This window comes from Oreochromis aureus, linkage group 23 (assembly GCF_013358895.1).
Source record: "Oreochromis aureus strain Israel breed Guangdong linkage group 23, ZZ_aureus, whole genome shotgun sequence".
In the NCBI taxonomy this organism is placed as follows: Eukaryota; Metazoa; Chordata; class Actinopteri; order Cichliformes; family Cichlidae; genus Oreochromis; species Oreochromis aureus.
In genome coordinates this window covers 32,159,237-32,184,377 of record NC_052963.1, presented here as the reverse complement: position 1 = coordinate 32,184,377, position 25,141 = coordinate 32,159,237, and the positions used below count along the sequence as shown (strand labels likewise).

Here is a 25,141-nt window from a genome sequence, read left to right as displayed (position 1 = left end):
GAGTCTTTTTCTGTAAGTACTTTTTGTTTTATGCCTCTTTTTCAACATATAAACATTTCTATCCCATTTAAAATCACAGTAAAAAGATCTAAGCTAGTGAATCCTAACATTAGTGGATAACTCCGGTATGAAAACATGGTCACACTCTCACAATGGGAAGTTGTGAGGGCAGGGGAAATGGGAACAATGCTGCTTCACATATGACAACACCACTGTGCCCCCTCAGCCTCGGTGAAGCAGTCATGGAATCAGAAAATAAGGGGAAAATGAAGGCGGTAGACTACATGAATGCACATACCTATAGTGATTTCACACTGATGACACATTTTTGGGATTTTTTGGTCCTGAATGACAGAGTGAAACACCAAGTTATCAGCTAAAGCTTTGGTTAGAACTTTCATTTGTAAACTGTATGGGTGCAACGGCTTAATTAATGCTAAATAATGTCCAAAAAAATTTCTAATTTTCAGTCATCGACACTGATGCACTGACTTCTTGTCTGGTAATTGCTCACCAAGTCATATTAGCAGTCAGGTATTTTGATTAAAATATTCCAAAAGTCCAGATAAGTGACTTGAGGTAGCAAAAAAAGGCTACAGGCTACATCTGAGAAACCATGCCCTTAACTTTAAGGTTAATGAGTAACCTTTAAAAAAAAATTCACAGCAAAATTAGGATGTTTTTTGTACCAGGCTGTAAATATGTTGGAAATCTGTGAAGACTGACTCACTTTTGGAATTCAGCATCAAGTGGTCAGTAGAGGAAGTGGAGTTTCTGGAACATTTCCCAGTCCTGGAGGTTGCTGCCTGATGAAGGCATGCTTTAGGAATCTCTTCTTCAAGCAAGAGCACGCTACTTGACAACAAACACTATAATCCGACAGCCCTGATGCAGATTCCTTTTGCTCAGTGACATAAAAGCACCGCTGAGCTCAAACCATTTAAATTCAGAGTACACCGAGGGGTACATCAGGCCTCCCGATAAGCAATTTTCGGACACAAGTGGTTAATCAAATTAAATCTGCTTTTATTTCTTCATTTTTATCTACCTGCTGCTTTCTAAAATCTCTTGATCTTATGTGTTGGATCACATGCACGTCTTCTTTTGTTGCTCTGTTAAAGGGAGATTTCAGTATTCTGATCATGATTAATTAGGCTGGCGCATTTGTAGCAGGTGGCAAAGGTAAATCCCTTTGTTGGGAAGTGGCAGGTGGGTAAAATGTCTGAGAGCTCCTGCCCATGTGCTAACATCTTACTGTACACATTTTATTTTACGGTCTTTCCATTTCCTGCCAGTGGATTCCATACTGTAGGTTGGAGAGTGAGATTAGATCAGTGTGTATAAAATAAGATTTATTTCAACATTAGAGCTAAATTGTGACCAAAGGAGATTAGTTAAGCTAAACCCAATCTAATTTCAGCTTTGCTCTCGACAGTAATTTGCATATTCTGTGGCTATAGGATGGGATGATTCATCTTTTACACGTTCACAGATGGGATCATCGAGGATCAACTGATGCATCAGTGTATTTTGATTTTCCTTTTTTCCGGCATTAAGTAGCTTTTGATAAAGTCTTAATTTCCTTACTACATCATTATTAGCTTTTGATACCAACGTGCCATCTGGCAAATGTTAAAGCACCAGCAGATAAGAATTCATAATGAATATGGTTGACTCTATGACAGATTGTAATAAAAGAGCGGGGCTGTGACAATTATCGCAGAGACGGAGCATGAGGGCATTTGACAATGTGGCAGGCCTGCACTTGCTAATTGCAAAGCTGCTTGTACATTTCCACTCTCCCACCGACCATCAGAATTCAGTTATGTGCAATCACATCATCTTTTTTTGTTGTGTTTCCACCTCTGAAATCCCACTCTCCTACGTAAGTCAGATTGTGTATTTAAATGGATTTTATTTGGCAGTTAAATTGAATGCAGCGATATATAACAGAAGACCTATAACACTTTCCCACCTACACATGGTGAGAATGAATCCAAATCGTTCTATTTCGCAGCCGTGTCAACTCCTCCCCAGCACCACCTGTCATCAGGATATTTTGCAGCAATATCAGAGGAAACACTTTGGAGATTGTGTGAGCTGTGTGCTTTCATCAGTGTCCCTTAATTAAATCTACCTTTCCCCAGGCTCTTCCATGATCTCTGCAAATAAAATACAGAGTAAACACACCTAATTAAAGAAGTTAAAACAGCCCAACCTGGTTCTGCCTCAATGTCAGCAGCTGGCATATCTGCAGAGGCTCTGCACTGCACTGTAATTCCTCCTCGGCTCGCAGTCAGCGCAGGCTAAAATCATGTGTCATTAGTAAATTACACAGGTGCCAGAATGAGTTTATCATCTTGAGTATGAAAAGCTTCATAATAACCTAAGGAGGTGCTTCTAAAACGGTCCTATCTTCTAAGCTAAATGAACACGCCACACTGATATGAGATTATCCAGCTTTAGAGCAGACACTGTTGCCCTGAGGCCTGCAGCCAGTTTATGATGCACTATTTTCCCCTAATCTTTTTTTTTTTTTTCAAACCATTCTCAACAAGCACAAGTGCAAGAAGAGAAGAGAGAAGCATGTGTAATATAGGTGATTTTTTAAAAATGTGCTCCTATTTTTGTTTCCCAGAAGAAAAAATTTAAATCTTGGAGACTAGTTGAGCGCAGTGAGGCAGCGGGGCTGTGCACCCTTCAGTCAGACGCCTTTAGAGGCTTCTGGGTTTAGGGTCCAAGTTACAAAGTTAATGTCCCCACCACAAATAAACTGATTTTAATGGTAGAAGCAAATAAGCAAGTTGTATTCGCTGAAATAATAAAGGATTATTGTCTAAATGACAGCAAACTCCACTAAATAATTAATAATTATACATAATAATTAATATTGATTCTCTCTTTACTTTCCCCCTGGTCATCCAAGCCTGTGCCCTGTATAGGTACGGCTCCTCTAAACAGACAAACTGCTGCCCGTGAGACACACGAGAGAGGAACAGCAGGGGGTTTATTAACCACCTCCCTCACTAACAGGAAGCAAGACTATTATAGAGAGCTAAAATTAAACCTAAAAATAAGGCAAAGTGTGAAAACATGCTAGTTAACTAAAATGAAAAAGTAGAGCTTAAAAAAAAAGAAAAGTAACAGAAACTAATAAACACTAAACTGAAACAAGCAAAGCTACTCTGGAAGCTAACCGAAACTAAACAGAAAAGGATAATAACCCTGAGAGGAAGTATAGCACAGGGGTGGAAGAACCTAACAGTTGATATCACCGGCATACTGCTTTTGTGGGTTTTGGTCGTGAATTCTGGATTAATCTATTTGAGTTTAGGTCGTATTTTTATTCTTGCATCTAAAGTTTGTTTTTCATGTTTGTTAGGCTGAGCGTTGGATTTCTGTCTTGCCGTCTTCATCTGTCTTGTAAACGCTGAGCTTTTGTTTGGCTCCTGTTTTATGGCTTTACCGTTCCAGTGTTCATTTTGAAAACTTCACTTTGCTTCACTTCCCATTTTAAGTTTGTTATTTCTCATTTCTTTAGTTCCCTCAGTCTTTCTGATCCCCGTCTCCTCTTTCTGCATTCATCATTTTTTCCCCTCAGTTCTTCTTTGCCGCTAGTTCTCCTTTTCTTTCTTGTCCGTGTTAGTTTTACTTCCTTTTCCCATCTTTTCCTGATTGTTTTTCACTTGTGATCTGCTCTCTAGTGTTCCTTGTTGATTAATCTATCCTCAGTTTGTCTATTTATATATATGTGTGTGTGGTCCTGTTTCCTTGTGTTTCCACTGTCTTGTTTTTGATTTTGAACTCTGTGTCAGCTATTAATGTTCATTTTTGCTGAATTAGTCTGCCATTTGTGTCCTTGTCTCTACACTCCACCTTTTATAACACATGCATTACTTTGCTGATGGTGACTGAACATAATGGATATTAACTGAGCCGGTTTTAAACATGTTTACAGTTTTCAATCTTCAAGCTGTTGTCATATGTGTAGAAATAGCCAACGTGAACTATAGGCGAACACAAAATTTGCTTTAAAAAGGGCGGAAAAAAGTATCCCGGGATTGTAACACGTTTCAGAAAATCTCAGTGTAAGATATGTTAATACATTACACATTTTAATCATCCTTTCTTCACAACCAAAACCTGAAATTTCTATTTGCGAATATTGTTCAATCAACCATCCAAAGTATGGAGCTCACAATGCTAAATGCTCCCTTTTTTCCACTGAAAATCCCCACAGTGTCTAATCAAGCTAAATGGCTGTTTCCTCTATGTTGACAAAAAAAAGTGACAAACTGTGCATTTCTACTTGTAATGGTTCATATAATGCAATTATCAAAATTCTAAATGGATGTGTAGATTTTATGTGCTTTAATCTTGAGAGTATATCGGTCTTATGATGAATCATTGCTGATTTTAGTGTCATTGTTTTTTTCATTTTTCCCCCCCAACTGAGAGTACTGAGTGCTTTAAATGTTAGAATTATGGACTGTTTACTTTAAAAGACCAAGTGTTCATAACCTTTTGTTTTGTTATGTTTTCCTGAGCTATGGCATTTTACTCTTGTTAGCACTCATTATCATCTTTAGGAACAATTCAATTCAGCAAATAAAAACACACTTAGATTGCACAAATGCAATGTAACTTAGTTATTGGAGTTCCCCCCTCTACAGTACAATTTATTAGGTATACCCTCAGTGCAAAATACATGGATCTCAGGGGTTCTCAGGCTCCTCAATTAACACGTAGAACCTCTAAAATTGGAAATTTGCAGTCTTAAAAAATGACAGTTATTTTCAACTTTACAGTTACAGTATAATGCAAACAGTATAACACCACCACGGCAAATTACTGCGTCAAATTCTACAGAGCTTAATTAGCGCCTCTCAGCCAAAACTTTAACAAACTTGTGACGTTTTTATCTTTATTAAAATGTAATTTAATGTATTATGTCAACTGAATTGGCAGTTACGGTGTTTAACCTTCATGATATCTAAATGGTGGACAAATATGATCATATCCTAATTAAGAGATGATGGTGGCATGCATGGGACCTCTGAATGCAATGATTTCTGCCAGAAATCTAAATGGATGTGTCTCAATTATTAATAACAATATTAGCAGTGAATCAGCAAAAACGACTCCGAAAACTATTGGTCAATTTCTAATGTATAAATATAAAACTACAAATATAAATATATCTCATTGTAAAATGTAAAGTCTTAATAAAATAGACGGATGAATGGATTAAAAATTGGATTAAACTAATTTTAATGTGTTGCTTTTTAACTTAATGCTGCACACATCTTGGTTTATTGACTGGCATCTTGATCACACTTATGCTGACAGCTGTGTCTACTCTATAGATCTGAGCTATCTGCATACTGAACATGACTTTAACTTGGCATCCAGATGAATATCTAATATAGAAGAAACTGTGAATAAATCTTCGTAGTGACGTGCATGGAGAAAAAAAAAAAAAAGGCTGCTTCCATCCACGATAGCGGCTTAGCAGTATATAATTCACTCAACAGTCCTGACGGTCCAACGGCTCAAACATTGTCAAACAAAAAAGATATTTAATCAAGATTAAAGGAGAAAAGAGTGTATGAGGTGACAGTGAAAGTACCCAGGACAAGATCTGGTCCTCATGACACCTCATCAAAATAACCGTCTTATAGTGAACAGTTGAAACTAAAGATCTGCAAGCTGCTGCATTTTTAAGTCTAGACCGTTGCTGTTTTTAAGTTAGGAATCTTACATAGGCGTAAATAAGGGAGCTTTCAGTTAGACTGTTAGCAACACAGACCATATTTTATTAAGGTTTTGCCATGACTAATAAAATGATGAAAATGCAAGAATAAATATAAGAGATGTTATCAAACTGTAGTAACTGGAAAAACAAAATTAATAAACAAAAAGATGAAATATTTGGAGAAAGAGGTCTGAGTTAATGTACAAAGTTTTCAAAGGAATCTAGGATTTCTGAACCTAAGCGGCTTACACCAAGCTGCCACACATTTACAGGTCTCCAGTTTACAAGAACACCACAAAATATAAGAACAGAGAGCTACTTCCACTCCCTTAATACACCACCTTAGTAAAAGAAATAAAAATACAACCATCTCTTACGCCCCACACTAACACTGTAAAGAAGCTGTAGCAGCAATAATAATTAGGAATTTATCCTTTGAATTCTGTTTTTTCTAAATGTAGCACATCAGCTGTTAGCATGAGAGCTAACATAGCATGGAGGAAGCTAACAGCAAAAGTACAGCAATTTAGAAGCAATTCAAACCTCCTGCCATATTTAGAGTTTTTGACTAAACTACAAACCTTTCTTATTTCTTCTGTGTCTTGTCCACTCTACTCCATGTGTGAAGACATATCGTCACGATAGCGGAGAAAGGAGAAACTAGTCAGAGTATAAAAAACAGTAGTACATAGTAAAGACTCCCACACTAAGCTGAAATGAGACCAGGACAAATAAATGAGATAATTTTTTTTTTTTTGTTCAATTAACTTATTTTGTTCTTTTTGTCATTAATATATTACCAATTCAGTAAATTTATACATGATGCATTTTACATAGTTACAATTTTTCCTACAGAGAAAAGAAAGCAAAAGTGTATTTACCCAAAGCTAAGGTACATTATTATTATTATCACATTTCTTCTACTTTAATTAATATATCACATTTCTCAAATACAACGAAATATTATAGTATAAAATATTTTACTTAATATAATATTATATAATTTAAGCAAGATGTATTATGATAGACACAGCCTAAATTTTTAGTTATATTTCACTCACAGCAGCTCTGCTTGCACTACAGTATTTCTAGCACCTCGACAATTAACTGATTAATTGATTAGTGAATTAAGATTAGATAAATTAATATAAGTTTCATTTTAGTCAGTTTCTTAACAAAACCCTGCTGTTTTTCAATGTCTCCGCCATGAGGGTTTCATGTTTGTTTTGTTTTTTTCTATCTCGACAGTAAACTGAATATTTTGGGCCCCGTGACGACATCAACTTGGCCTGTGGGAAAATATAACGATAGATTTACGGCATATTTAATTGGCTGAACAGTAGCTATGCTGCATAATAAAGCAGTCAGGAATAAATTACAAAATGCTTGTTGGAACAGCACTTCATGGGTAAAAAGTTGCCTCCAACACACAAGTATAAGTTGCCCGTGTCCTTTAGCCTGTAAACGTGTTTGTCAGTCCGTTGCACTTCCACTTGTAAGGCCTCCAGTGTGTGACTGTCTGACGCTTATCTCTCCAGGAGTTATAGGAGTTAATGAGAGCAGCTTGACAATGTGAGACTACCTGGAGCCCGAGGGCATGTCGGGGAGTGAGTAAACCATTAGCCATAGCCCGGGGGTAAACGACTCCTAAAAAGTAGAGAGTTCTGCAACACCATTTTCCTACTTAGTCTCAATGCAAAGGCTAAACTGTGCTGGTGTTTACTGCCACTGCAGATATCTAATGCAATTTACTGTCAGAAACCTGAAGTCCGAGCTGGTCAAAACAAGCCAGAGATACAGAATATTACTGACATACAGTAATCCCTGCAACCAACTCACATGCGCCGGGCTTTTTACAAAGGCACCGAGAGCTGATACAGACAGGAGTAATGGGTTTCTCCGCCTGTAACATGATTCTGCCTTTAGAAGGAGGCCCGAGGACGGCTGGGTGTGCCCACCCTCAGTCCTCCCAGTTGGACACCACTATTCTGCAGCTCATTGTCTTTGTGTGATGGGTCAAGAAGATAAATCCTCTTAGCTTTCGGCTTTCGCAAACAGGCACAGAAAAATGATAGTCCTGGGAGCATATTTTTGGCATCATATAAATAAGAAATGAAAAAAAAAATGCTCCTGAAAGGAATATCGAGCCTTGCAGGGATCCACAATCACACACCACTGACACAACTTATTTTACCCTCCCTATTATAAGCAAGGTACATGCAATTAATAAATAGTAACACACGTCTGAAAACAGAAAAGTTATGTTTTTAGTGTTTTTAATCCCAAAGCACCAATAGCTGTTGTATTAGTTATAATAATATCTGTTGTTATCTTAAAAAGACCTATAGTGTGAACCTGCAATACATATATATGTCTATAAAATAATCCTATGAGAAAAATTTACTATCAGAGGTTGTTTAAATTTTGTGTAGCTTTCTCTTTCAACATATTATATCTTGCCAATGCTTTATATACAGATTAGTTAGATATTTATTGTCTTGAAACAGAGACTAGAGCAAAGTCGGTAATTTAAGTAATTCAATAATAATCCTCACACATCTTTTTAATAGCAGTGCTTAGTACTTGCAAATTGACAAAGACAAAAAACCCACACATTTTTTTTGTCTTGAACACTAATTGTGTTTCTAAAATTTTAAAATTTGTTTTAATTTGTGACAAAAATATTTTGTGTAGTTGCCTGCTTCAAACTTTTCGTCAAACTGATTCACAGTGGAAGGAGACTTGAGAGTTAACAACAGAAGGGTGAAGCGCTGGAAAATTAAGCAATTAAACCCGAATGTGGAAACATTTCCCCAAATATAAATATACACAGACATGTAATATCTGCTGTTAAAGAAACAAAAAAAGTAAAGCTGCAGATTTTAACTGGAGAGCTCCACATTTGAATTTAAACCAATGAAAATAAATGAAAGATATAAGAGAGATTATGTGCTCTGTGGAAAGAAGGAGAACAGAATTTGTATGAAATCTTAGAAAGATGACGCCAGACACTGCCTCAAAAGTTTATGCTTAAAGGACCATAGATGTTTGTAGATTTTTGTTTCCCATTAAGTCAAACCAATCTCATTTTCCACTGGAATGTGTCCCCTTATGCAGACTATACAAATCTCAAAATTTGGAAGTCAAACAGTGCACGGATCAGAAGAAATGAGATGCAAAACTTAAGGATAAAATGAAAGAGAGACACTTTTTCTTATTATCAGTCAAGAGAGTAATTTGAATATGTGACAAGTTTACTTGTACAAAATTAAAATGCAGAAACGATAATGTGGCACCTGTTTTAAAAAATTCCGCAACTTTACCCAAATATTTGCAACATAGATAGAAAACAAATCCAACATTCATTTCGGAGTAACAGGAGCAGCAGTAGCAGTCTCTTCAGTGAATGCGCTGCGCCACGTACCAAATGGTAAAGGCTGGTGGTTTAACTAATTAAAAACTATTGTATGTTTAAAGTGAAACTCTTCTGTATTTAATTAAGCAAATTTGGGAAGTTGTGCCAAAACTAAAACTCTTTATTAGTCATTAAGTCTTTTCAAACTGTGTGTGTGTCTGTGTGTGTGTGTGTGCGCGTGTGTGTGTGTGTGTGTGTGTGTGTGTGTGTGTGTGTGTGTGTGTGTAGAGAACGCATGGATGGTCGCACGTGCGTGGGTGTGTTTTTAAAATCCCACACAGCCATACTGCAGCACCTCAGCAAAGCCCTTGATTAGTTGCGGTTTTATGTTTGGATGGTCCATTTAATTAGGTTATGTATGAGATAAAGGCCAGCCAAAAGTAATCACAAGGATTATTTACTCTTGTTAATTGAGGTTCCATCTTAACACCACAACTAAAGGTTAATGTTCTCTTGGTATATTATTTACTGTCCACACTGTCTGCTGAGGCTGGCTCCCACCACGCACAGCAGGGGGAGGACGGGAGAAGCCACAGGTACAAGTGATTTGTGGCGTGATATTGACAGTAGTTGAACTTTGAAAGTCTTCTGAAACACTCGCCGAGCTTCATTTTTATAATCTCACTCTGGCTGGAGGTGTGATGCTCAAGTTTCCTAGAGGTGGGTGCAGCCCAACGTCACTCCTAATCTCTCCTTTAACTAACTGCAGATAATTCTCCATGCACATGTAAAATCCCAGAGCGAGCTTTAAAGAGAACTGAAAGGTAGATTTGAAGTGACAATGTGTGATTAATTCAGCTGCTCTCTAAATGACCCTTAGTTCTGTCTTCATAGGAAAGACGTTCTAATAGTCTTTCCAATAGTGATTAAAATTACAAAAATATGAACCTGTAGGTTAATAAAAATGGTAATTTAACTAGTATCTGATTTAATTGACTCTGAAGAAGTACTTAAACGTGTTTGCACTCTGGAAAATCTACATGGCTCAGCGGCAAAGAAATTGGAATATCCAGCTGTCAAGATAATAAATTTGACTATTTCATCACTGTAATCTTCATACAATCTCCCTTTGTGCTGGTCTCCACCACTCGCCGCTAATGTAATAAATCACCTCCGTGTTTGGAATAGTTTCATGTGATTTAGAGTAATTGTAATATACTCAAAAGACCCCGAGTGCTGTGATCCGCTTGTGTTCTTAACCTCTGTAGATTGAAAATTTTGAAAAGTTTAACTCAACCTTCCACCTCAAACTTCTCGAGTGTTTGGCAGGTTTGATTGCATCGTTCATAACCACTTGTAGATAGCATTTACGAGCTCTTCCTGCCTCAAACCTACCTTTGTGAGTCCAGGATTAATTAAACTAATGATTAAAAATGTAGAAGTTTCATTTTTATAAATTCTATGAACATCAGAATAACCTTTGGTGCTCTGTGATTTTTACAAAAGAAAGTAGAATCATTGATTTTGGCCTTCAAAATAATTGAAAAATCAGGGGAGTAGATACACAAAGACCACAGGAAATTCGTAGCCTATGCTTATAATTTTGAGAAGTACTTCTGTGTAATATACGGACACTATACAGGCTTTTTGAGTAAAAAAAAAAACCCAACTAATTTTGTCATGTTGTCATGGTATCATCCTATTCCAAGTGGTGCTTAGAGATGTCCTCAAAGAAAAATACAGTCTACATCCACTCGCATGCAGCCTGTTAAACCCCAAAAAGGATGTTTAATATTTAAACATATTACAAAATATGTCAGAAGCTTTAATTGTAATTAAACTGGTGTGAGAAGTTCTATAAAATGTAAAACGAATCTACACAACCGATCCATGTATAACGGAGAAGCTTTACTTTATTAGGAATAATATTCCCCCTTCCACTGTGCTTCATTTCTCTCAGCGTTTTGCTTCCACGGCCTTACTTGGTCTGGTATGACCAGCAGCTTCTGGTGGTTTGAGTTAGCTAACGTCAGAAAAATGCAGTAGCCAATCTATAAGACTTGTCATTTGTTTTATATTCGAACAGCTCTAAAGTTCAACCTATAAGCGATTAAACATCCTTATTTTTAATAAAGAGCACTGTCTAATAATTACCTTCCAAAAATGAGCTGCTTCTCATGGATTCTTCCAATAAAGTTATATGTATTTTATTCTATGTGAGCTTTTTTTGTATATCATTAAAATAACAAGATAAAGCTCATTAAAATCATTTGGCAGATGTCAACTAATTGCTAATTGTTTAATATAAAATTATAAACATGAAAAACAGAAAAAGCGACAGAGAAAATGTTGTAATAAGAGACAAAGTCTTAGCCTAGTTTAAATTTCACCTTCACCCACTTCCATGCAGTAGCAAAATAAGCTCCCAGCCTTCCTGCTGTGGTTAGAAAGTTCTGTTCAGTATGAGCATCAAGGGCCATCTAAGGCTCTGGACTTCCTCCGTGGTGACAACATGGAAGCCCTTGAGCTTTTGGGGGAAGAACACAAAGCCACAGGAAGCCAAATTTAGGCGAGTGGTGGACAGCAACAGCTGTTTGGTGCAGCCAGCTCTTCTATGGCAAAAAGTTTGCCGTTTGGACTCCAAACTCTCTCAACGTTGGATTATCCCTGGGCTGTAAATGTGCACAAAAATGCTTGTAACACAACTCCTGATGTTCCTTGCGCAATATCAAGCTGAGTTGTGAAACATAAGCTACCGCTGCCAGATGTTGCACTTGTTCCATCTCAGAACTTTTTCTGATTTTACCTTGTAGATAACTTATCAGTAGTTTGCTCACTCTGTGGATGAGTACTTCAGATTTTAACCAAGCAGTGTTTGATTAGTCCAGAAAACAATTAAAACACATTCTATCGCACATGTAATTAGATCAGGGCTGTCAAGAGGAGAGGCAATAAAATGCAGAGAAATGAAGACATGCGACATAAAGGACTTGCACTTCATTTTAGCAATTACCTGACAGCTAAAGTTAAATGTCCTTTAAAACATGCAGCTGGTTGGATAAACAATTAAATGCTGGTACTTGTATTTTAAATCTAGTCAGGTAAGTTTTCTTTTTTGCAGGATTCCTGACTGCTTCGGATCGGAAGCCGTGGACACAGATGCTTTGGACGGATACCAAGATTCTTGTTTTTTTTATTATTTGTGAATGAAAATGACTCAAATTAAGATTTATTTTACATTTCTAAACTAAGATTGTCTCATCAATGTGAAAAAGATGACTACATGAACATGTTTTAATGCATAAACTCATAACTTGTTAAAACCTGAAGCCTGTGTTGCGTTAGATAACAGAGTGAAAATGATTAAAGGAAAGTAGGAAAACAATACCACGCTGTGCCTGGAATAAAGGTAATTACCGTGTTAACAAATGGGAGCTGTTATATAAGAAAAATGCTGTCTTTTTGAGTTATATTAAATTTCAACTTCCACTGCATTATTTGACTAAATCATTTTCACTTTGGTTTGCAGTTCCATGTGTCTAACATTACCTTCCAATGCTTGCTATGCACATTGTCAGCCAGAAATGTTTCTCAACAGTTTCTCAGTGGACAGTTGAACTTATTTGAGGTCTTAGTTCAGTAATATTGGATTTGGTTTCATTATGTTTGCAGGTTGGATTTGGTTTAAATAGGCCATAGGAAATTGACTCTATTTAATCTGAGCATTGAAATGTAGACCGTGTAATCAGTTCTCGTTCACATGTGGGCCAAGATAAGACTGGTTTTATTTGTGTGTAAATCTATCCTGAGAGGCCTCATTCTTGGCTGTGGCTATAGTAAGCCATGCCTCCGAGCAATAGCAGTGTGTGTGTGTGTGTGTGTGTGCGCGCGCGCGCGTGTGTGTGTGAGAGAGAGAGTGAACAAGAGTGTGTGTGGACATAACTGGTCCTTCGCTTGGGTCCCCACCCTCTGCCTCGGGATCCTTGTGTAATTGAGAGATGATCTGGGCATCGCACACAAAGCGTGGCCACACCGCCTCAGGAAGTGAACACAATAATCTTTGTAACAAGGCGAGGACACTTCTCTTTCTCTCTCACTCCCTCTCCCGTGATGGAAATAAGGAAACTCAAGGGGGAATAATTTAATTATTTCAGTGTACCGTTCAATCAGAAGTTCAGCAGAGGTTACCTTTAAGCAAAGTAAAATCTGACATGAATTATGCATCCCCGACACCTCCAAAGTACAGTAATAGGAGTGCATGTGAACAGCGAACTCTTTGTTTCAGCAAAAGATGCAGTGTAATCCAATACGTGCGTGTATTCCTAATCATTTGCATTCGTATCCGTTACCTCAGCTCCATAGTGGCACAACACATTACGGAGAAAACTTGATTGCGAGTTGTCACCTGAGCCACATTCCCTTTAATTACAGCCTCTACATGGACATATATGCATACAAATGGCTTATTTGAAGAGTGCATGAAAAGGAGTTCATTTGAAAAACTACAACAAAACCATTTGTTTCCACCAAAACAGCACTCGCTGTATGACAAATGATGCTTTAGTCTTATGAATAATTCTCAAATTCTAAGCAATCAAGTTTTAAAGATATCGTAAATCCTGTCTAAATGGCCTCATTCATTACACGGCGGAGATGGGAGGGATACTAATAAAGTGTTACGTCTGAAATTGTCACTGACTTCATGCGTCTCTGGGAGATGTTCGGCGCTGAGCTGATGTATGGTGCGACTGACTGTATGGTGATGGAAATGTCGCCGTGGCCTCGTTAGCATTCTGCTGTAACCCTCGGGCAGGGGTGTCAGATTCTCTCAAAATTTACAGCTCAGTTTGGAACCAAAAGATTCGGCGCATAATGGCTGTGGGGACCCTCGTAATGAATATACTGATCCTCACTAGCAAGGTCCGCTGTGAGGAAAATGTTAATGAACAAGTACATATGTGAAAGGTTAGCGCTGGTCAAAAGTAGCACAAAAATAATGCTGAAATAGTTCAATTAACTGCAGTTTTCTTTCGATCGCTTTTAGTTGCTAAGGTAACTGCTCTCTCTTATATAGGCTTTGGGCCTTCTGCCCAAGTGTCAGCTTCAGTTATAAGGAGGTGTTATGTGTGAGTTTTTAATGCCAGCAAATCACAGTAATGAGGCCACCGCCAAATGGTCTCATATTGTCCGACTCCAAGTTGAAAGAAAACAAAAAAGAAAGGAAGCTGATGCCATATTTACTATATTATATTTATGATTAACACACACACACACACACACACACACCCAGGACACAGTAATCTGACCGAGTCCTCAGTATCTTTATCCGCAGCCAAGCTGAGTAATTGCAGCTGCAAACTACAGTGCCCTGATTTTGTAGTACTAAAGATTACATCAGCTGTGGAGTCCATGACTGTTTTTTTTTGTATACTTTTTCTTGTTGTAATTTGCTAATTTAATGCTCAGCTTCACTGAGAAAACAGCACAATGAAAAGTGTGCGCCAACAGAAACTGGCGGTTGGATTTGGGACATATTAGTAGTTTGGTTAATGTGTACATGGCAGCGGTGAATCGTTCCTCCGATGGCCAGAGCAATAAACATATTTAGAGCTTGTTTCATATCAAAAACTTAATTGAAAGGCTTCTAACTTTGATTTTGTAAAGGCCAACAGCAGTCTTGCAGGTCTACTCCTCCACTTATCAGATTCAATGAACAGGACTTCTTGAACCTTCTTTGTGTCTCTTAAAGTATTTTAATGTAAATATCTGACAAATATAATGACCACCTGAGTGCTACAGCAAGTGAAATTGTTTTATTATTTGTAACTTAGAATTAATTAGCAGGTATCTGTGTTTGTTTGAAAATTCGGTGACATCTCAGTAGCTATATGAAACTTTTACATACAGGGCATGAGGAAGAGTTGTACGGAGATTTCTGCCATGCATTACTGGCAGATGTGGTGTTGTGTAGACCTCAATCCTGTATTAAATTTCTGTGCTAACAAGCCATTTTGGCTACACACCTGGACACAACCTCTCATTGGTTACTGGTTTTTCTGTACATGTACGAGGAAAATGTAAGTCGGCCCTACGTTCCCAGCCTTTCATCGACCAAAGATGAAAGTACATGGTGTGCTTTTAAAGACTTCAACAGGAACTGTCAGGCAAGGTAGGAGAGTCAGAAAGCCCTCAGAGAGGGAGCAATGAGATTTTATCCTGAGCTAAATCATTAGTGCTGCAATTAAAGATTTTCATTCCTGATGAAAGAATTTGTTTTCTCAATTCATCTAACGAGAACACGAAACTAGTTGATTTGAATCAGAGGAATCTGAACATTTTGCTATTTTTGCTTTGACAATTACTTCAGTGATTAATCTTTTATCAAAAGCGTCGCCAATTAATTTTACATTTACACAGGCTATAATTGCTCCAACTGAAAACTACATGAATGATTTGAAAGCTGCAAGCTGATATCCGTTTTTATGTTGACATTATGGGATAGGAATGATTCCAGATCTGGATTTATGTTAAAATTGTTAAGATTAGATACCAGAGTTAAACAGAGAGACTGCAGAATGTTTTTTGTTGCCTCCCAAATGTCACTGAATTTTCTCATGTATTTTAGACAGTGCTTAAATGAATGAAGGCTTTAAAATGTTCCTTCATGCGGTGCTCCCATGTCCTGCTTTAGACGTCTCATTCCTTGAGCACTCTGCTAAGACGGGTAGGAAATGTGAATTACAACTAAGCTACTTAACCACAATGAATTAAAGCCTAACATTTGAAAATTTGATACTGAAATTACTGTCATTATGGTGCATTATGTCTGAGCATAATGATTGCTTTGGCGCTGTTTGAAGACAAAGGCAGACTCTGGGGGAAGAGTACATTCAGAGGAAAAAGTTGATTTCATGGACGTTAATGACATGTGAACTTCAAACCTTCATTTTAGCAGCCATCATTTCCTGCCATTTCACAACTCTTCTTTTGTTAGCTACCTAAATAGTAACGCATCTGCGAGTGATTTCTCTTTCTTTGGACTCCAAAGAGAGCCGTACCCACGGAGAGGTAGAAATATCGCTGCTTTTCAGACTTGTGTTTGCTGTGTACAACACGTGCTTAAATGAATAGGAGAGAACATACAGCGAAGGCTTAAGAGGAATGCAGAGATTTTTTTTCCATCTCATGTCGCTAACCGACTGATTTGGAGAGAAGTAAATGTTTTCAAACCACATGCATCTTTTAGGTCAGGGAGGAAAAATAAGATACACTATACTTAAGCTGAGCTTTCTTTGGCATCTGCTTTGTTTTTATGGGTACAAAGTTTGCACCAAACGTCTAGGGTGTTGACAAAGAGACAAAGTGCATACCGAGAGCGAGGACCACACAGCAACTGTGACCACGTTTTTGCAGCTGCAATATCAAACGTCCAAAACAGACACACGGAAAATGGGACCAACTCAGGCTCTTAGAATGTTTCCAGGGTTGCAAACAGTTTGGAGAGCTAGTGGAGCTGTTATTAATTCCCCATCAGTTTCAGTTTAGATGCCTGAAAGCCAATTAAAGGAGAACATAATTGAATCACCCTCCTGAACAGGAACTCAAATGAATTGTGCTTGGCGACGGATGGCAGGAGAGAGGAGGAGGAGGGCACGGAGGTTAAATAAGGAGAGTAAAATTACCAAGAGTCCCAGTCTTTGCTCAGAATAATGGTTAGAATCTGACCCTGCTATGATGTAAATTAAATTGCATTTGCAACTTCATCCTGCCAAACCACACGCTGTAGCTGTCGACAGACGGGGTCTGCAAAAAAATTCCAAACTCGTATTAGGTTTGGAGCGACCGCACCCTCTATTAGTTTGTTACCTGTAGTTGCTTTAGTATACAAGCGTAAACCTCAACAATAATCTCGGCGATAGGTCGTTAAATTGAAAACGTCCACCTTAAAGTCCTCTCTGTTCCTCATGTGAGCAAATCCTGCGAAAATAGTTATTGACAGCCAAGGAGAATGAGAAACACAAGTGGCATTTCAGAGCGAGAACTCTGACAAAATGCTTCACTTTATTTGCTAATGAGTAAAAACTAAATGAAAAAGTAATTACAGCCTCAAAAATGAAAATTCCCCACTGCTGCCTCTGTGTGAGAGATTATTCAGAATTTTTAAATGCTGACATACCGATTCAGATTTTCCATTTGACAAATATAATTGACACCATAAAATAATCAAACTTTTTGAAATTTAATTTAAAATTTGTGTTCACATTACAATATAAAATATGCCCATTTATTTATTTTAACTTTCTTTTGAGATACTGCACTGAGCTTTTTTGGTAAAATGCACTGACATTGAACTGTAGGATAATCACCTCTATTTGCAGAGATGTGTATGTCAGGCCAATCTGAGGCTGACTAGCAGGTCACCTGTCAGCATGGTTAACCAGCTGTTAACCTGCTGACTGGACCGGGAATATCTAAAAAAAAATGATCTCATGTTAGTAGAATATCTGAGCTGCTGTACTGCTGTTATCAGGAGCAATTTACTTGGCAAAATGATTATAAAATTCCATATATGAACTAAATCTCCAACTTTTATGAAATTATATTAAAAAGTTACATCAAAATTCTGTGTATACAAATTTCCCATAAATTGGAAAAGTAGCCATAGACCTCAAAGCCTACTATATGACAGGCTTTAAACGTGTTTTTGTGAATACCATGCTGAGCGTTTATGGTTTTGATTAAAACACTTTTTAAAATTATTTGTTTTGACCCGTTTTTGCTGCCATTAATAAGAAGCACACAGATTTAACCCTGCAGCGAGTATTTTAAAGACGGTTCTGCTTTTGTTTATCATACTTATACTGTCTCTTTTACCTATGATTCATGTTCCAAAAGTAAGTAATCTCATTATTATGTTTTTTCATGCACAAAGCAGTTAATAAACACTAAAATGACACTTATTTTGACTGCCTTTTCTGTTACTTCTAATAAAACAATTTATTTGTTTAAGTAATCGAAGAAAAACAATTTCATTTAGAAATGTAAGATATGTTTCTGTGAACAGGTTTTACAGACTATAATATTTTGATCAATGAAGTCGTACTGGGACATCTGGTTTGTAGTAATCTTTAAATACTTTGTGGAGAAACCCTTAACGGCCGTAAGTCTTGCTACTTTTGGTTTAGTACAATGCACTGACTACAAGTGGAAAATTACAATGAAATCAAACCCTATAATGTTTTTTTAAAAACCCAGTATATTTCCACACAGCTTTCCATTATCATTGCTACACCAAAGGGCCAGTTCCAGTGTAAAACTATGAAAAGCTGCAGGAAAAATACATTGGCAAATTCACGGTTGGAAAGATTTTTATGATTAAGAAATCTTAACTGTCCACATGAATACAAGGGTGGGGTCTTAAATGACTCCAATTGGTCACTTGAAGGTTAAACAGATTTATGAACTGAACTACATTCTAATCCATACTTATTAAAGCAATTATCAAAATTAAAGAAAAAAGAAAGTGTCTGAAGAGATTTACAAAGAAATGCTGCTGTGTGTTTATTCTTGGCAGCTAAGCATGGTGTGTGTGTGTGTGTGTGTGTGTGTGTGTGTGTGTGTTCACATGCACACACGTTTTACCTCAAGGCCATACTCCATTGTCCTGGGAGAGCCACAAGGAGGAATTCCTTTCATGTGTCATCTCCTGTCACAGTACTGTCCTGACAGAGGCTTAGTGACATACGAGAGGCCTCGGCACAATGTCCTGCTTTTAGTCAAATGAAGTGTCTGGCAGCTGCTGCATTCATCAAAATCAAAGGATAATCTGCTTTCCATATAAAATCAAGTGATGATTAACTTTTTTTCCCCCCAGAGGGGGAGGGTGGGAGCGTAAATGCTAGCACCTTTAAGGAGACACTTGAGAGACAAGAGGCGGGGAAGGTTCGCTAAAAGTGCAGAGTGGTGCTGGAAGATTTGAAGCTCTCAGGTTAGAGAGCTGCTCTGTTTGGGCTCATTTCTGAATTAGGAATTTCATTTTATCGTAATCAGGATTAATTTCAAACAAAACACCAATCACACAATAGGCTCCTGTACATGATTCAAACTGAGTGCTACCATTACCCACCTTTGCACATGTGAAAAGCATAGATAATGACAAAGAAACAGAAGCAGAGAAATGTATAATGTCAGCATTATACACAGAGGGAACGGCGAAAGTAGCCCTTAAAAATGTATTTACACTGAAGTCATTATTTCATATATAAATGAAGGACAACCACAGCAGAGCAGCTTTTTTTATATCAGGGTGTAAAAACCAAAGTAGAAAATTTAGTATGGCTGGAGGAGCTCTCTACAATCTGCTACAGCTTAGAGCTTAGCAGGTTATAGTTTGGCCTGTCCTTGGTTGATGATAATTACTGTTAAAGCAGTGGAAAAATCTAATTTTATGAAGGACACAAGCTCAGTATATGACAAAATTGCTCTTTATACTAGAAATGTTGCTGGATAATCTAATTTCACAACATTTCTTAAGTCCCAGAATGTTCATGCTGATTTAGCCCTATTTTGGAAAACAAAACATTTTTTCCCACAAAAAAAATTAATGTCCATTGAAGCTTATGATATACTAGTCAGTTGTAGTGAAAAGTGGGATACGATAGTCAATGTGGGACAGGAGATGGAAGCAAGCTTCCTCCAAAGGGCGCCTGGGCTCTTCCTTAGAGAGAGAGCATAAGCAGCTGCTCCTCCACATCGAAAGGAGGCAGTTGAGGTCGTTCAAGTATCTGAATAGGTTCCCTCCTGGGCAGGTGAGGCGTTTTGAATGAACAGGGAGGAGGCACGATAGAAAAATTATGTCTCTTGGGTGGCTAGGGAACATCTACACCACCAGAAGAGCTGGAGGAGGTGGGTGGGGTATCTGCTGATTTATGCTTGAGCGGGGTTAGTGCAGACGCAGTCCAACTGCAGAGAGTGTTTGCTGTGAATGGAGTGGACAAAATATGCAGTAAATATGATACTCTAGCTTGTGCTGTTGATCCATCAGCCTGCCGTGGAATAGAGTGAAGTTATAGCATACAAAGAGCTGAAGTCACACTGAGTGCTAAAACAATAAAAGGTATTCACTGCATTCACTGTCTGTGCTTTTCATGGTGTAAAAATATTTGATCATTTTTTGCATCTCTCCCATTCCTGTTGCTCCCTTTCTTATTCCAAACCACTTGTTAACCAATAAGCATTTGACGACGCGTAGGTCATCCACATCCAGCACTGTGCAGCTCGGATTTTGGAGGACTGCACTGGAGCTCTCCAAATGGCAACGTGTATGCAGATGGACGCATTTGCAGGACCATAAATTTAGCTTTTGACTGCTGCCTCCGTGACCCAGATTGAGACAAGAGTCCAAAAACTGCTGGACATAAAAAAATGTGGCATTTTAAGTTTCGAACAGGATTCCTTAAGTTATTAGCGTACACATATTTGATTAATATGCACTGTATACCTCGTGCATTTTTAAAACCTCTGAGTCACCCTGCATTTATGTGGCATCATGGCCTCAGAGAGCATTCAGCTAGAGACTCCAGTGTTTGTTGAATGACTTAAAACCACTTTTCTAAATGGTCCAATCCTTGTCATCATGTACTGTGCATTAGTTGCCATGGAAAAACCCAACTCTTGTTCCAAGTATAAAGCCACAGCATCTCACAAAGCATGCTCTGTATCTTTATTTCTAGTTTTCTGGGGTATTCATATGCTTAAGCAGCAAGTAATTTGACAGATATTTCAAACACATGTATCATATTTAAATAAAATTGATTGACATAAAACATAAATAAAGATATCAAACAGTTATATTTGATCCATGCAATGAATTAAAATCATTCCTGTTATAATCAACACATTCGAGCTTCATATGCAGGCTTGACCTTCCACTACTGATTTAAGACATCCACATTAACAGAAATATTATTTGCTTTTGTTACCCTGTATTATTACCATGCTGTAATAAAGCTGTTATACTTTACTGTTACAAAGCCTTGCAACACCCCAACAGATCACTACTGTCACAGTGAAGCTGCAAATATATATTCCTGATCCCATTTAGGACCAACGAAGTGAGCTGTGAATCTGTTCATCACAAGTCATGACCAATATCGTCTACACTGGACTGCAATCTGACGGAGCAGGGGCCATTAGACGGCCTGGAACTACCGGACTTCCTTTTCTTTATAATTACACCCTCCTGGATTGACCAAGCACCAGCTAACCCTCTGCTATTTGTGGTAATTAGTCCAGAATGTGAGCTGTCAACATGCAAAAAATCGTGCCAGTAGGCCCACAATGTCGCAGACACCCCCACTGTGTTCAACAACAAGCACCTAGCCTCGGCCACTGGAATGCATTAACTTTCTCCTCTCTTTTTTTTCCCTCGGCGACTCATGTCAAATTCAGGTCCCTCAGAACAAAATCTTAATAATTAACTGGCAAATTTTAACATGATTGCTTCTGACACACCTACTCTGGTAATTATTGCTTTGAGGCCATGTGCTAATGAAATTAATGCATTCATTGCCCCAACAAATTAGCATAACTCATACAAATGGCCCACATTTGAGACCCCGTTGCAATAAGGGGAAAACAACATACAGGAAAAAGAAGCTTCAAGAATAAAAATAAAGATGCAAAATGAAATGGCTGGCGCATTGAATCGGAGACTATGATGAGCACTGCTCGCTCAAAGTCGTAATGGCTAAAGCCTCTTAATGTTAACCAAGGGTGATTGCAGTAATGCATTACAGAGTGATAGCTGCGCAGGACAAAATGATTATCACCATCATTAGAGTCATTGCAGATCTACATATACATCTCTCTGTGGACAAATATTAAATGCCCATGCCACTGCAGACATTAAAATGTTATTATACTGATGCATTAACTTACTGTAGCAGAGTTCATATCAATATATAGTAGGAGCTTCCCAACAATCACTCTCTAAATGGTGCAGCTGCCACTCGCAGCACTCCCTGGTCCTGCCACTAACCCCTGATCGTGGCTGTTTGGTCTCTCAGTGGGATGTCTCTCAGACACTTACTCCTCGCCATTAATAATTGACGATGATGCCATCGGTACAATAGGCGAGGACAAATGCAACAGTCAGTTGGAGATGCTGCAGAAGTGCGAGAAATGTCCCCTCGTAGCTAAAAGAAGGGGAGGGATGGTTGTAACACCTAAAAAAATGTGTTTGCCCGCAGCCAGATACTGTCAGGGAAGAAGGAAAGTAATGAAAATGGCCTCAACACTGGATTACATTATTACAGTCAGGTGATAGTCTGCAGGGTAGTGTGACAGCTCGCAGTAGTGTTTCCATAACTTCTCTTTATATATCATGGCGACTTCATTTTATACAGCAAATCGGTAACTCACAGCCCCACAGTCAGGTGGATGATTATATCTGGAGGACAACAGAGCAGCAGGATTTGTGCTAAAGGATAAACTGAAATGAAAATGTAATTGAAAGTGTATGAATCAGCATGTTTAAAAAGGTCAGAAAGGAGAAGTTCCCCTGTTGTTGGTGCCACAGCAACACTGACAAGTCGGAAAATAAGGACACTTGGTCTTTAAGTGCCGTGTTTCTTTGACCAGTGAGTGAAAGTCAGAGTAAACAGTGAGTGAAAAACGCAGAGCTCCCAACTGGGACTTAAACAGCCATCGCCTGGTTAATAGTCATAGAATTTATGGCACTGCCACCTTGCCAATCTCCAAATACACACTGCAAAAAGTGTACAGTTTGCTCCCGGCATGCAATACTGCTGATGGCAGAGGACACCTTTAGTAAAAAATGGCAGAATTCGACCCTTTGAAAGCTAAAAGGCATTGGGACAAATATGGTTTCTGTGATACTGAGTACTTTTATGTTTGTTCTAATGTTCATTTTCTTCAAGTCAGTCTTGTGTTTGATTAGTTATTTGATGCCCAAACCTGCAACACTGCTGACTGAATGAAGTACACCTGGAGGCATCTGCAGACCTTTGAAATTAGACATAAGAACATAAAGAACTGCTCCTTTTTTGGCACCTTATGATTTGTCACCTCTCTCCAACCTCCAAGAAAGTTGCTCTGCAGCAAACTGCACTAACTGAGACTCTGAGGGATTTTGGTTTTTTTTCTGCTTTTTTCTTCTGTTCAGAAAGTTAGTTTGACTTTTGAAGGCCAGCTGAACTGACAAGATAATTTTGCTTTAGCTGGTGAGTCAGGAGCACAACACCTAAAATGAGAAACATTAGCAGTTACTCTAAGAGTTCTTCATTCAAGGGACTTTCCAGCAAAAATAGGACCTCAACACCACAACTGCAGTTTGTTAGAAATCGCTTTACCAGAGTAGGGTGACAGCCCGTCGACATCGACCATCTTCGTATACAATCTCAGCTCGAAAATGTTTCAATGAGAATTCCTCGCTCAGAAGCAAGAAATGCTCCTTTTTAAGGAGAAAAACTGAAGACTTAAGAACACAATTCCTAAAGCAGCATTATTAGATTATCATCTTCTTTTACGTGAAACCCATGAAAAGACCTTAAAAACATACTCATCGCCCTGCTGCCAAAAAACAACATCTCACTGTTTTTTTACCCCCACAGTGGCAACGACACACACTCCTAGACGCATAACAAAAGTCACTCGAGACTTCCACCCCAAGCTAAATGTTTCATTTAATTTGCTCAGAGTGAGACTGTGGATGTGCACTCACACGATTTCATGTTTAAAATATCTTCGACACCTGAAAGGTCGTCGTCAAAGTTACTGTGACATTTTCTCCCACAGAGTGGATCCTTCCCATACATACACGCAGGACCAGACAGCGAAACCGACGCCGGAGAGCAAACAATGAATAAAACACTCAAGAGCCAGCTTGTGATGCTTTGACCCACGACTCAAGCATGAATACATACAACACATCAACAGCATACTTCCTAATCTGAGATGGTTAGTAATGCGGCCACCTTCTCCAGCATGCAGGCCCATCTGTGATGACACATCAGCTCCACCGTTTCAAACGAATAAACTCACAAACACGAGACACAATGTGTTGACAGAAAATTTGCATTAGGAATGTAACACAGGAAAGCATGATTAATTTCTGCTCACGAAATGAATACAGATTTTGTCATTACATGGCTTGTATCCTCTGCCAAATATTATAATGTTTCGCCCTCCTTTTCCGCAGCGAGTGTTCGGCTGCAATAATAAGGAATAAAAGACAGCTTACAGCTCATAAGCAACACAACTGCTGGCAAATCAGCTAAATCACAGAGCAAAACAAAGACCTGATTGCTCATTAGTATTATAGATCTGCTCTCTTTAAATCTGCTTGTGAGATGCAGACACTGTTTAATGGCTTAACTGGGGTTTGTTTAAATGTGGACCATCTACATTTCACACAGTAAAGATTAAAAGAATGAGACATAATCAGATATCTCACTGAATTTTACATCACGGCCCCCTTCTCAAAACACACACGCTCGTCAATACACTTACCTTGGCCTTGCAGATGATGCATCGCACTCTGTCTTCACTCCCACATCCCTGTAAGGAAACGATATTTAAAAGTAATTTAGTGACAGTGAGCCGTGAAAACAGCGGCTCCAAAGTTCCTGAATGACACGCATGAGCAACGAATCATTTGTTTGTTGTTTTGATCAATAAACTAATTAAGTTTGTTGGGGAAATGGTGCACTATTTTAAACCCAAAGGTGCACTATGCATAACAATGCTAATTTAATTAAATTGCTTAAAAGCCTGTATAGTATGGTGGCCTTGAGGAGCAAAAACACAACTTCTTTTTTTTTTTTTTTCAATAAGCATTACCAAAAAAAAAAAAATCATACAGAAAACCAACACTGCATAAAAAAACCCCACAAATCGTAAAAATAACACTAACAAAAGCATTTCACAAGACACAAGGACAAAGGAGAGAACACAATTCAAAAAACGCATTAAAAAGACAAAGGATCAGAAAACAACCTTTGACAAAACAA

General features: G+C 38.2%; 1 protein-coding gene across 4 annotated transcripts in view; it reads right to left on the bottom strand.

The window, feature by feature from the left end:
* LOC116312956 overlaps positions 1-25,141 on the bottom strand; it is an 85,910-nt gene that overhangs the window by 49,112 nt on the left and 11,657 nt on the right. For all 4 annotated transcript variants that reach the window (XM_031730489.2, XM_039607092.1, XM_039607093.1 and 1 more), the window contains exon 3: positions 24,642-24,689. In XM_031730489.2, coding sequence (XP_031586349.1) covers positions 24,642-24,689 — 48 coding nt within the window. The remainder of the gene's footprint in view (positions 1-24,641; positions 24,690-25,141) is intronic.